This window comes from Olea europaea, unplaced genomic scaffold, assembly GCF_002742605.1.
Source record: "Olea europaea var. sylvestris unplaced genomic scaffold, O_europaea_v1 scaffold2718, whole genome shotgun sequence".
In the NCBI taxonomy this organism is placed as follows: Eukaryota; Viridiplantae; Streptophyta; class Magnoliopsida; order Lamiales; family Oleaceae; genus Olea; species Olea europaea.
Genome location: NW_019245592.1, coordinates 1 through 13288, shown reverse-complemented (window position 1 = coordinate 13288; position 13288 = coordinate 1). Strand labels below are relative to the sequence as shown.

At 35.0% G+C, this 13288-nt stretch overlaps 2 protein-coding genes across 2 annotated transcripts; one reads left to right on the top strand and one right to left on the bottom strand.

The window, feature by feature from the left end:
• Positions 1–2566: 2566 nt before the first annotated feature.
• Positions 2567–3195, top strand: LOC111383570 (splicing factor 3B subunit 6-like protein). Its single transcript, XM_023007685.1, has one exon. It carries the CDS (start codon positions 2635–2637, stop codon positions 3016–3018), a length of 384 nt encoding a protein of 127 aa, XP_022863453.1. The 5' UTR covers positions 2567–2634; the 3' UTR covers positions 3019–3195.
• A 783-nt stretch (positions 3196–3978) lies between these two features.
• LOC111383568 (calcium-dependent protein kinase 17-like) lies at positions 3979–9043 on the bottom strand. The gene is made up of 8 exons (XM_023007683.1): positions 8977–9043; positions 6755–6907; positions 6592–6647; positions 6060–6256; positions 5573–5672; positions 5073–5207; positions 4930–5022; positions 3979–4104 (listed from the first exon to the last, which is right to left on the bottom strand). The coding sequence occupies exons 1-8, from the start codon at positions 9041–9043 to the stop codon at positions 3979–3981; spliced, it is 927 nt and encodes a 308-aa protein (XP_022863451.1).
• Between the last annotated feature and the right edge of the window lie 4245 nt (positions 9044–13288).

The following is a 13288-nucleotide window of genomic DNA, read 5'->3' as shown; positions in this document are numbered from 1 at the left end:
TTTACAAATTTATTTTAATTGCTTTGCAAAAAAATAATTTGATTGATATTTTAATTTTCAAATTTAATTGCGTATTCTTTTTTTTTTTTCAAATGTTTAAATATGTATATATATATATGTTATTTCAAATAAATAATTACATATTAGAGAACACAATATAAGCCATTAATAATTATTTAATTAACTTCAATAATTATCGAAAAAAAAACCCCACGGCCCAAAATAATGGCCGGCCCAGTCGACTGGGTCAACCGGGCCGACCAGTCCAGCTGCCCAGTTGACTGGGCGCCCAGTTGGGCACCAGGCGCCCAGTCAACTGGGACAGGGCGCCCAGATGGCCCAGTTAACTGGGTCGTCTGGGCGTCCGGGCCGGCTGGGGGCGCCCAGATGGCGTGCCCAGCGCTGGCTTCCATTTCCGGTCGAGGAGATCGCCGGAAAACTCCATTTCCGACGATCTCCACTCCTTCCCAAGCAATAACAACCCAAATTTCACATTTACACAAGGATTTCTCAACAAATATATATAAAATCATACTTTTTTCCAAAAATAAAAATATAAGCATATTTTTTTTTTGTATAAATTTCTTACCTTCTTCAGAGAGAAATGGCCAACTGGGTCTCCTGTTTTTCCTTATTTGTCGGTGACTGGGTCGACTGTACTACAGTACTTTTCCTTCTCGGCTTCTGCTTCTTTTTCCTTGCAAGTCCTGAGGGGTAAAATTGGGTTTGTCTTGATTTTTTTTTGTTTTCACTGTTTTAAATAATTTTGCCTTTTTTTTTCACTGGTCAAAGGCCATTTTGGAAAATTGGCCCGGTGAACCGGCTGTTGGCCACTAATTCCTCATTATTAGGCTACCCTGAGCACCTGTTCAGTGAAAATTAATCTTAGATTAAGCCCTTGTTTTGGCCCCATTTAATTTCCATTTCAATACAATTTATTTTTCTCCATTCTATTTTCAATCACAAAATCTTCTATAAAATAATATTACAGATGTTCTTTCTTTGCTAACCACTCATTTTTCAAAAAAAAAAATCATTCCACCGATTTTTATTTCCACAAAATGAGAGTCAAACAGTGGCTAAAATTCAACTAAAAGTAACAATTAATTATAACTATAAATTAAATTGAACCTTATTATAATAATTTTAATCAAAATTTACCAAAAACTTAATTTTAATTAAAAAAAATTGTAGTTGGATCTCTAACATTTGCATAAGGTACAAATGGATCCCATACTCCTATTTTTAATTTGTTATTATAACAAACTGAGGGAAACCATGGACCTTTTTCTTTGTTTTGAATTAAGATTTATTGATCAAATTAATAATATACATAATTTGTTTTGTATTTTTTAAGAGCTATTACGAAATAATTTAAACTTAAGTTCATGATTAATCAACTAACTTGTTAATATAATTAGTTTTATTTCTAACTAATTATGTACTATTTAAAAATTTAAATTTTTATGCTATGCTTACAAACAAAAAGGTCAAGAATTAAAGGCTTTTTGAGCTCCCTTAAAATAAGATTTTGAGGAAAGATGTATATTTTTTGTTTTAGAATACATGATTAAAAATAAGGAAAAAAGTATAATTTATATGTAATTTATTTCATAGAAGAATGTATGATTGAAAATAAATTTTGAAAAATGCATTTTTTGAAAAATGGGACCCAAACATGAGGAAGTGAGTCACGTTGAATCGGATCAACTCATCCAAGAGTGACCTTGGCATGTCTGAGACACGCGTGTATTAGATTATGATAAGCTTAACCTAGAGTAAAAAAAATTGGGGCATGTGATAAGCTCGAAACCTTTTTACGGGTTGGGTGTCACAAGCTTGAGCAAAATTTAGAATATTATATGTCCATTGAAAACTTATTAGTTTCAAATGTTACATAATTCTTTCACGCATAATTGTTAATTACTTTTTCTTATTCTTGTTTTTTTTTTGGTTGTTGTAGTAAAGAAGATGATAATTGCTACAAGCCCCTCTTTGAGGGGCATTATTTCCTCATAAAAATGGTTTTTTTTAAACTTTTGGTGCACGATCTTTCGAGATTTGTGAGATGCAAGTCAAAAATAATGGTTGTGTGGGGGTCCAATAACATTTGAATTTCTTCTAAAAATGAAAAAATAATGCCCCTCAAACATGGGCTAGAATTTTGAGGTGAAATAGGTGAGTGACTTGATCACGTCTTATGGTTACAAGTGCTTATACATACTTTTTTGTGAGTTTTTTTAGTAAAGCCCTGTTTGAGAGCGATTTTTTCACCAAAAAAATTAATTTTTTGATCGTTATTTCACTATTTCAATTGTCATATTTGACTTCTTCTTTTACAGGTGGACCCCACTTTTCTTCTAACGGTCAAAAAATCAATTCTCAAAATCACTTACAAACAAACTCTAAATATATAGCAATTCATGTAAAACCATTCTAAAATTCTAAATTCTAAATTCAAATATATTTTATATTAAAAAAAAATGTTGAATTGAAAAAGAAACGTCCAAACGCCGTCGTTTCTTGATTAACCGCCCTATCTTCTCTTTCCTACATACCAGATTTGTTACCCGTAAAAAATCAAATAAAACCAGCCCTAGCCCTAATCCAAAAACCTTCTCGAATTTTCAGGCAATGGCTACGATCACTCTCCGCAAGGGCAACACGCGCCTCCCGCCGGAGGTGAACCGGGTTCTCTACGTGCGTAATTTACCCTTCAATATCACGAGCGAGGAGATGTACGATATCTTCGGTAAGTACGGTGCGATAAGGCAGATCCGTATCGGGACCAACAAGGACACTCGCGGGACCGCCTTCGTGGTGTACGAGGATATCTACGACGCCAAGACTGCCGTCGACCACTTGTCGGGATTCAACGTCGCGAATAGATACTTGATTGTTCTGTACTATCAGCAGGCCAAGATGAGCAAGAAGTTTGACCAGAAGAAGAAAGAGGACGAGATCACGAAGCTGCAGGAGAAGTATGGGATTGGCACTCCTGCATCTAAAGATAAGTAGGGTAATGAACGAGTCAGTGTCTTACGAGAACTACTGTTGAACTTGAAAGAAAACAGATTGTGTTGTGAAATTTATGAACCTATGGATGAATGATATTTGGTGGAGTTAATGTAAACTGGTATTTGTTCTTTGGGGTTATGATTTGACGAATGACTAGTGGATAGCTTAATCTGTGAATGGAGATTATAGTGTATGATAATTGATGTTTGGTATTAATTAAAATTGGTTCAGACAAACCTACATCCCCCCCCCCCCTCCACCTCACAAGAATGAGATCATTTTGGTTCTTTGAACAAGGGATTAATTATGGTTTTGGGTGGAGTTTGTGCTAGTGATACCATGTTGAAGTGATTATGGCTAATGTATATTTCAAGACTCGTCAATTCGATTTTTGTTATTTTGTGTTTAAATTATAATCAAAAGGGAGAAAAATAATTGTTATAAACCAAATACTTATGCTTTCACATTTAGGTTCATAATGAATTGAAGAATTTATAGAAAATCTTGGACTTGATTTGTTTGTGTTTTCTTTTGACTTTCATGTTATCCTACATTTCTATAGGAGACCTTTATGTTTGATTAGCATGCTTTACAATTGAAAAATAATAATAATAATAAATAATAAATAATAATAATAATAATTGTTTCCTGGAGCTTTTGATCTGAAGAGGTTGGGAATATTAGAGGATTCAGATGTGTACCGGTGTTTATGGATGAGACATTTGCACCAGTTATTCATTCAAATAATATTCGTTCTTGAGTTTATTCTCTCTAATCTAGTCTAAGCGTGACGGATTAATACTGCCCTGGATGAGTTGTGCGCGTGTCAAGATAGGAGTATGCATATAAAAACAACACAAAAATTGTAGGACCCACCAAAATTTTAGGTCTTTCATTTCCATATACTTCTTGTGGGATGATCAATACTCATATAGATAACACACTAAAGGAGATATTATCCTAGTGAGATGGTTTTCCCAGATATGCAGCCTCCTTTGTCTGCAATCCACTTGAAGCAATGTTATGAGTTACAAAATATCTTTGCGAACTAGAGAGTATTATGCCATCTGATTCTACTTTATCTTCCTGCTTCAATTGAATTCAAGCGGCCTGTCTTGTTTGAGAATTTTTTGAATGACGGCTTCTTTGTGATCTTGTTGATTATGTGAGTTTGTAGATCCATTCTGTGTGGACATTATCCCATAAACTTTTAAGAGTGTCTGCTTGAATTCGAGGCATACTAGTTCCTCAAGGTTACACGGATAGAAATAGAACTCGGGATATTACCACCGCAATCATGGTTTTTTTCTTCCTCCAATTTCTTGCAAACAGCTCACCAAATAATAAACCTAGTATTCTCTCTTTGAGCTAGCATGTTATAACTGAATTTTGATGGTGCTTGTATTTCTGGAAGATTTTCGATATTTCAACTCGTTGAGCATTTTTTGTTATCTCTGTTCGTCTTTTGTATGGCTGGATCGGTGAAGTTGCAACTTATTGTTAAGTATATAATTGGAAGGTTGGTTTTTTTACATTTGGGATATTTTTCTTATTTGTTAAGCATGTATCTGCACTTACCCCTTTCCTATGAAGGTATGTTGGAAACTCTGCTACAAGTGCATTATATGCTAGGAATATTATTGTGAAGAAACAAGGACCTGGTAAATAATTTTCTATATTAAAGAAGAAAAATGAAATGTTTGTTTTTGTGCTGCGCAGTCTCCTAATGGATGCTACATGATACAACAACGGATGGTACATTTATTGATACGAGTTGAAATCTACTGTTTAAAATTTGTTGTCCATTAATGAATAATTGATACATCATTCTACATTAAAGTGTCGCCTGTTAATTTAAAATGATATTCATTGGGTGGATAGCAATCTAACAATTAGTGGGGCTAAATCAACCAATCTAACAGCCCTGTAAACCTCATTGGCCTCGCTTTGACCATTAGCCCGTGATTCATAGTTTAAGGAGATTTGCAAACCATTCGGCCTTACCTCCAATGAAGAATTTGATAAAATTATATAGTGAATTTGTAAGTCTTTACCTTTTGTTCGACTGTTGAAAATTTATGAGACGAAGATATCTCATCGTTTTCTGGGATTTGCTGTTTGCCTGTTTCCTCTGATTTGCCTTTTTTCATCATGGCTACAAATTTGTCGTAGTTTATCCGGCCATCCATCTACATATAATTGAACAAAATCACTTTAATTAATTATATTTATAGCAATAAAACATAGGGAATTACACTTTCACCATAAAAACTATAGCTTATTTGCCATATGAAACGATCATTATGAAGTAGAGTGAATAGCACTCGACAATATTAAAAGAAACAACCCCTAGTATCATTCTTATATACAACAATCAAAATAATAATAATGTAGTCGTCATTTCAACATATAAAGAAATTCATTATCAAGAAGAATAAAGAGAGAAGAAACTAAATGCATAAATAGTGTGCAAAAGTTAAATTGTGGAATGTTGAACCGTTTCAGATAAGAAATCGTTTGTAATAACGTATGATAATTGAACTTCAGTATTTACATTGTTGGAATCGACTTCAAAAATGATTTCCATGATGTCCTTTTCGTCGTTTATGCCATACTCTGGTAGAGAATGCTCTAGTTCTTCTATAGTTATATATCTTGTGTAACATAAGATATTCTGAGTGTTAGCAAAAACATATTTAAGGATCGTCTCTTGTAAATGCTTGTGTCTTTAGGAGATCACACACACAAACACAAAATGCTGCCCTTGCGTAGCGAAATCATTTTTCTAATCAAATGCTCAAGAGATATGGGAATTTATTAAATAGGCAATAGCGATAGGTGGAACTTATAAGAAACAAAGTTGGCTCAACCGGCTGTTATCTTTGTCAAAATACTGGAGTGCTGTGTAGAGAAGCTTTTCTCTGTCCATTTTGTTCAAATGAATTCTTCGAAATCTATTATCCCATTTCCATCAGCATCAGCCTATGTTTTTTTCAAATCCAAGAAGCATTAGAATTATAAACACAAATCTAATTTAGTACGTTTTATTCCATAAAGTTACAGATTCCATCAATTGTTTCACTTCAGTTACGGTTAATCTCGTCCCTTGATTTGCCAATCCTTGCCTTAGCTCTTCAACTGTTATTGTACCACTGGTATCAGTGTCCATTGACTCCATTCTTTTAAACATTTGTTTTAATCCCATGATTTCTTCTTCTGATAGACAGCCTGCAATGACCTGATAATTCCAAGAAAATTAGAAGAGCTAAAAGTTTACATGTGTGCTTGGGTGTACACACCACACAAATAACTAAGATTGCTCGGGGTCGAATAAAGTAGCAGAAGAAAAGAATATAAGTTGTCTAAGAGGAGAGGATTGATGGTTCCTTATAGTTTTATATTTCTCTTTTATCTTGTGACAACTCTTGCCCGCTGGACTTTCGGTGTTTTAGAGGATAGTATAATTAACACGATAGCTAAATCATTGTGTGGATAAACAAAAGTGTCGTTACCCGAAGTGCTACTTTCTTGAACTTATTCATGGCTCCGAATTGTTTTAAGTCTACTCAGAACAGCATTATCCAATGGTGTGTTTGGTGCTTCTCCATCCTTCTTGATCCATGGATGATCTTAAAACATTATAATAAACCCGGGTTAGAAAATATATTTGTTATTCGTCTTATAATTCCTGTTTACAGTGTATGCATATAGAATATTACTATTTAATCATGCATACTTAGCACTTGGCCTGCTGTCAGCCTATGCTTGGGATCAAAATGTAACATCTTCCTCACAAGATCTTTTGCTCCATTTGAAATTGAAAGCCAAGGATCACTTGTAAAATCAACATGTCCTGGTAAAATCGCATTGAATATCCCATTTTCGGATTCTGCACCACAATTTCATGTGTCACTAGGTTAAGATCTCATGTGGGTTAGTATTCAGAAGCCCTTTTGATGGGATGAGGTACTGACTGTTGGAGACGACTTATAAAAAGGGTTATGTAAGAGTTTATTTTTGATATATTTGTTTGACCAGTTTTAACCCGCAAGAACGTGATCAAAACACAATTTATATGAATGAAAATTTGGACAGAGTTTTGGTATAAAGATTACGCAAAACAAGGATTAAGAAGGAGTAGAAATAGAGAAAAGTCAAGGCGAAACGTTATCTCTTTCCTTAAAACAAATTGCCCCACTACGGTACTCACGGTGAATGACACTTGTCTCCCAAAATACAATGGATTCACAACTTGTGGTAGCAACACTTCAAACCACAAGAAACCGACGAACTTTAGACAGAATTTTCCCTCTACAAAGGAAATGTATGAAATGCTATAGAATTAGAAAGAAGAGAATTGTAAGAGGAGAATGAATGCTCAATGCAATTTGTGTGTCCAAAACTATGTCCATATGATCTATTTATAGATGTAGAAAGGGTGCAAATGAAGTAGTGTGGGCCAAAATATGCATCATTTCAAAAAAGTTGCAACACTTGGCCAAAACCTGCACCTTTCGAAAAGTTGCAGCACTTCATTTCTTCCAACTTTAGTCCGCAATTTCTCATTCATCCAGAATTGGTTTCGAGATTCTAAATATAACACGACGATCTACTCAACGAGTAGAATAAGTTGGTCTATTTACTTTTGTAATTTGACCATCGGATCAAGTCCAAATATTTGGTCGAAGTTGACACGTAGTTACACCTTTTCATTTTCCATTTTTACACACCTTTTCATTTTCCAATTTTTACACACCTTTTCATTTAATATTTGAACCAATTCCTACAATCCCCCACATGAATGGAAATTCGGGTACGTATATGCAAATGCGATGATATGATGCAATGTAGAAAGGGTGCGAAAAAATACTGCATCAGGGTTGGTGGCTTCTGGCCTTGAACCTCCCTTAGTGAAATACTATCGGACTTACTCGGATAATTGGTGAACCATAGGTCTTGAACCACTCAGCCTTTAGTGTAAGTCAAGACAACAGTACTCACACAGATATCTTCCCTATTCTGTACTTAGTTCTCATGACTTTGTTCATTTTGACCCTGAACCCTTCTTGATTTCATAAGTGTTTAAAGAATTCAAATCTTAAACAATTCTTATCGAAGCGGCCCAACTTCACACTTATATAGGTGACCTCCTATTAAGAGTATTCTGCCCTACTCTACTTGACTTAATCAAGATATAGGAATCATTAAAAGATAATCTTAGCCTCTATTTACTCTGCAGAAAGTACTTTAGTATCGTAGGAATGAGTTAGGAATTCTAATTTCCTAAGTGCTTCATGGAATTTTCACAACTTAGTTGTCACTTTGAACCAAGATCTTGGGATCTCCAGTCAACAAGGTAGGGTTACCATTGCAAAAACTCTTACGTAGTAGGCTTTAATCCCATTCCTCTCGATAGGCAACGCATTTGATCTCTAGGCAAACTTTTAGTCAGTGGATCCACAATATTCTCCTTTGATTTCACATAATCTATGGAGATAACGTCATTTGAGATCAGTTGCTTAATAGTGTTGTGTCTACGACGAATATGTCTAGACGTACCATTATACATGCTGCTTCGAGCCCTTCCAATTGCTGATTGACTATCACAATGTATACTTATCGCAGGTACTGGCTTTGGCCAACATGGAATATCTTCTAAGAAATTTCGAAGTCATTTTGCTTCTTCTCCAACTTTGTCCAAAGCAATAAATTCAGATTCCATCGTTGATCGAGCTATGCACGTTTGCTTTGTTGATTTCCATGATACAGCAGCTCCACCAATGGTGAATACATAACCACTAGTGGACTTGGAATCCTTCATATCGGATATCCAATTCGCATCACAATATCCTTCTAGTACCGCAAGATATTTTGTGAAGTGTAATCCATATGTTGAGGTATACTTCAAGTACCTTAAAACCCTCGTCAAAGTCTTCCAATGATCTCGGTTTCGATTACTTGTAAATCTACTAAGTTTATTCACCGCAAAAGCAATATCCGGTCGAGTGCAGTTTGTAATATACATAAGATTGCCAATTATTTGTGAATACCTTAGTTGTGATATGCTTTCTCCCGTATACTTGACTAAATGCATACTCGGATCAAGTGGATTTCTCACAGGACTTTCCTCAAACACGTCAAACTTTTTAAGTACTTTTTCCATATAGTGAGATTATGAAATTACAATTTCATCCTGCGTTCTAGAGATTTTAATCCCTAGGATTACATCTGCCACACCCATATCTTTCATATCGAAATGCTTTGTTAGCATCTTTTTGGTGTTAAGCAACATTTCGTGACTATTGCCCATTATTAACATGTCTTCCACATATAGACAAACAATTACATAAGCATATGGTGTATGTTTAATATATACACATTTGTCACATTCTTTGATCTTGAATCCATTTGATAACATTGTTTTGTCAAACTTGTGGTGCCATTGTTTAGGAGCCTGTTTTAATGCATACAAGGACTTAACAAGTTTACACACTTTGTGTTTTTGGTTAGGAGAAACGAGCCATTCAGGTTGCTCCATGTAAATCTCCTCTTCTAACTCACCGTTTAGGAATGCTGTTTTTACATCCATTTGATGAATCTCTAGATTGTGTATTGCCGCAATTGCAATTAACAACCTTATCGACGTGATTCTAGTCACGAGTGAGTAGGTATCAAAGAAATCAAGTCCTTCCTTTTACCTATATCCTTTAGCAACCAATCAACCCTTATATTTATCAATGGATCCGTCAGTTTTCAATTTCTTTTTGAATATCCATTTGCATTCTAAAGGCTTGTTACCGAGAAGTAAATCAATCAACTCCCATGTATGATTTTGCATTATAGAATCTATCTCATTATTAATAGCTTCTTTCTAATGCGGTGCTTCCGGTGTAGATATTGCTTCATCGAAAGTCTTTGGATCATTCTCTACCATATAAGCTAGAAAATTTGGACTAAATGTCTTGGAAGTCCTAGCCCTTTTAATACGCCTTGGTTCTTCCTCATTTGAAGTTCCATTGGTAGTTTCATATGTTCTCTTGTTAGAACTCGTATTTTCCTTATTTTTGCAAGGAAAAATATTTTCAAAGAATGTCGCATTCCTTGATTCAATTATGGTCCCTTCGTGTACGTCTTGTATTTCGAATTTGTGTACAAAAAATCGATATGCACTACTATTATTGGCGTATCCAATAAATATGCAATCTATCGTTTTAGGACCGATTTTCACTTGTTTAGGCTTAGGTACCTCAACCTTAGGCAAACACCCCCACATTTTCAAGTATTAGTAGGATGGATGATAGCCTTTTCATAGTTCATATGGTGTCTCTTCCATTTTCTTAAGAGATATTTTATTAAAAAGACTATTTGCCTTTAAAATAGCCTCCCCCACATGTTCTGTGGTAAACCCGAACTTATTAACATGGCATTCATCATTTTTTTAAGTGTTTGATTTTTACGTTCTGTAACACCATTTGATTGAGGAGAGTAAGGTGCCGTTGTTTGATGAACAATTCTATGTTTAGAACAAAAATCTTCAAACGGTGCCCCATATTCACCTCCTCTATCACTATGAATATTTTTTATTCGTTTTTCAAGTTGTGTTTGAACTTCAGCCTTATAGGTTTTGAATGCATCTAAGGCTTCGTCTTTACTTCTCAAAAGAAAGACATAGCAAAACTTTGTACAACCATCAATAAATGTCACAATATTTCTTCCCACCTCGAGTTTGTACAAATTTTAGATCGCATATATCGCTATAGATCAATTCAAGAGGGGTTGTATTCCTTTGTATTGATTGGAACGGTATTTTAGCCAATTTTGATTCAACACATATTTCACATTTATGATTAGGATTGATTTTATGCGCCGAAATTAAACTTAGATTCATTAGTTTGCGCAACGATTTGTAATTCACATGTCGTAATCGACTATACCACAAACATGAAGGCTCAAGCAAGTAAACGGAATTTATAGTTTTATTCATAACGACTTGCTTCGGTACAATTGTAAGAACGTTCAACTTGAACATTCCATCACACGTGTATCCTTTCCCTACATACATCTCATTTTTAGACAACACAAATTTATCGGGTACAAATACAAGTTTAAAACCATTCTTGCTAAGCAGAGACCCGGACACTAAATTCTTTCTTATATTCGACACATGTAGGACATTGTTGAGGACGAGTTCTTTCCCAGATGTCATCTTCAAAGTGACTTTGCCTTGTCCTTCAAATTTGGAACTTGCAAAATTTCCCATGTATAGTTGTTCCCTATTCAATTCTTGATAGTTGGAGAACATCCCCTTGTCCGCACACACATGGCGAGTAACGCTGGTGTCAATCCACCATTTTCTAGTATTTTCAGTCATGTTGCATTCGGACACTACTGCAGATAAACTAATTTCTTGCAGTCCATCGGATAGAGTGTTATTTGCAACCATATGGGCTTGAGTATTCTTCTTTGGCTTTCGATATTCACTTGAACGATGTCGAGCCTTGCCACAGTTGTAACAATTCCCTTTAAACTTCTTATCTTTCTTGGAATTGTCTCTTCGCGGTGCATAATTAGGAGCCTTTTGTTTCTTGTTTGTTGCATTTGATTCCATTTCAACAAAATTTGCAGCATCTTGATCAACCGGCCTCCGTTCGATTTTTCGATTGTCCTCTTCAATCCTCAAGCGCACAATCAATTCTTCCAAATTCATTTTGTTGCGTTTGTGTTTGAGGTAATTTTTGAAATCTCTCCACATAGGAGGGAGTTTCTCAATAATGGCAGTCACTTGGAATGATTCACTCAATTCCATTTTCTCGGCATGGATGTCGTGTAACAAGACTTGAATCTCTTGCACTTGACTAATTACGGTTTTGGAATCCACCATCTTGTAGTCCAAAAATTTGCTAACAATGAACTTCTTTGTTTCGGTATCCTCGATCTTGTACTTTATCTCCAAAGAATCTCATAGTTCCTTGACTGATTCCTTTGAACTATACACCCCATATAGTGTATTATCCAATGCGTTTAGGATATAGTTCTTGCATAGGAAGTCCGAGTATTTCCATGCATCCAAAGCAATAATCGATTCACGATTATTTTTCCCTTCTTGTACAGCCGGTGCAGTTTTCTTTAGAAATTTAGCCAAATTAAGAGTGGTGAGATAAAACATCTTTTGTTGCCACCTACATCTTTTGTTGCCACCTCTTGAAGTCTACTCCTGCAAATTTTTCCGACTTTTTACCATGTGGGATAGTAGTATTATGCAACAGTATGGCCACGAGTGGTATCACATTATTGGAACCATTTTGATTTGACGAAATCCCGATGGTAGTCATTTTTGTTAAACAAATAGAAGTTCAACAAAATGATGATAATATCGGTGGAGGAATAGTACACAAAGCACTATTCAAACAAAGTAATGTTTGTCTACAACCAACCACAAAGATACACAATTTTGTCTTAAAATTGTTGGAGACAACTTATAAAAATGGTTATGTAAGAGTTGATTTTTGATATATTTGTTTGACCAATTTTAACTCGCAAGAGCGTGATTAAAACACAATTTATATGAATGAAAATTTGGACAGAGTTTTGGTATAAAGATTACGCAAAACAAATATTAAGAAGGAGTAGAAATAGAGAATAATCTAAGGTGAAACGTTATCTCTTTCCTTAAGACAAATTGCTCCACTACGGTGCTCACAGTGAATGACACTTGTCTCCCAAGATACAATGGATTCACAACTTGTGGTAGCAGCGCTTCAAACCACAAGAAACCGACGAATTTTTGACAAAATTTATCATCTACAAAGGAAATGTATGAAATGCTATAAAATTAGAAAGAAGAGAATTGCAAAAGGAGAATGAATGCTCAATGCAATTGGTGTGTCCAAAATCATGTCCATAGGATTCTATTTATAGATGCAGAAAGGGTGCAAATGAAGTAGTGTGGGTCAAAACATGCATCATTTCAAAAAAGTTGCAACACTTGGCCAAAACCTGCACCTTTCGAAAAGTTGCAGCACTTCATTTCTTCCAACTTTGGTCCGCAATTTCTCATTCATCCAGAATTGGTTTCGAGATTCCAAATATACCACGACGATCTACTCGACGAGTAGAATAAGTTGGTCTACTTACTTTTGTAATTTGACCATCGGATTAAGTCCAAATATTTGATCGAAATTGACACATAATCACACCTTTTCATTTTCCATTTTTACACACCTTTTCATTTTCCAATTTTTACACACCTTTTCATTTAATATTTGAACCA

Excerpts from the sequence above, each read along its gene's own strand:
- LOC111383570 (XM_023007685.1), top strand. The coding sequence starts at position 2,635 with ATGGCTACGATCACTCTCCGCAAGGGCAACACGCGCCTCCCGCCGGAG.
- LOC111383568 (XM_023007683.1), bottom strand. The coding sequence starts at position 9,043 with ATGTATATTACAAACTGCACTCGACCGGATATTGCTTTTGCGGTGAAT. Across the intron at positions 6,908-8,976 it reads TAAACTTAGTAGATTTACAA|AATCCGAAAATGGGATATTC; the intron begins GTAATCGAAACC and ends ATTGTGGTGCAG. Across the intron at positions 5,673-6,059 it reads GTAACTTTATGGAATAAAAC|ATATATAACTATAGAAGAAC; the intron begins GTACTAAATTAG and ends ATGTTACACAAG.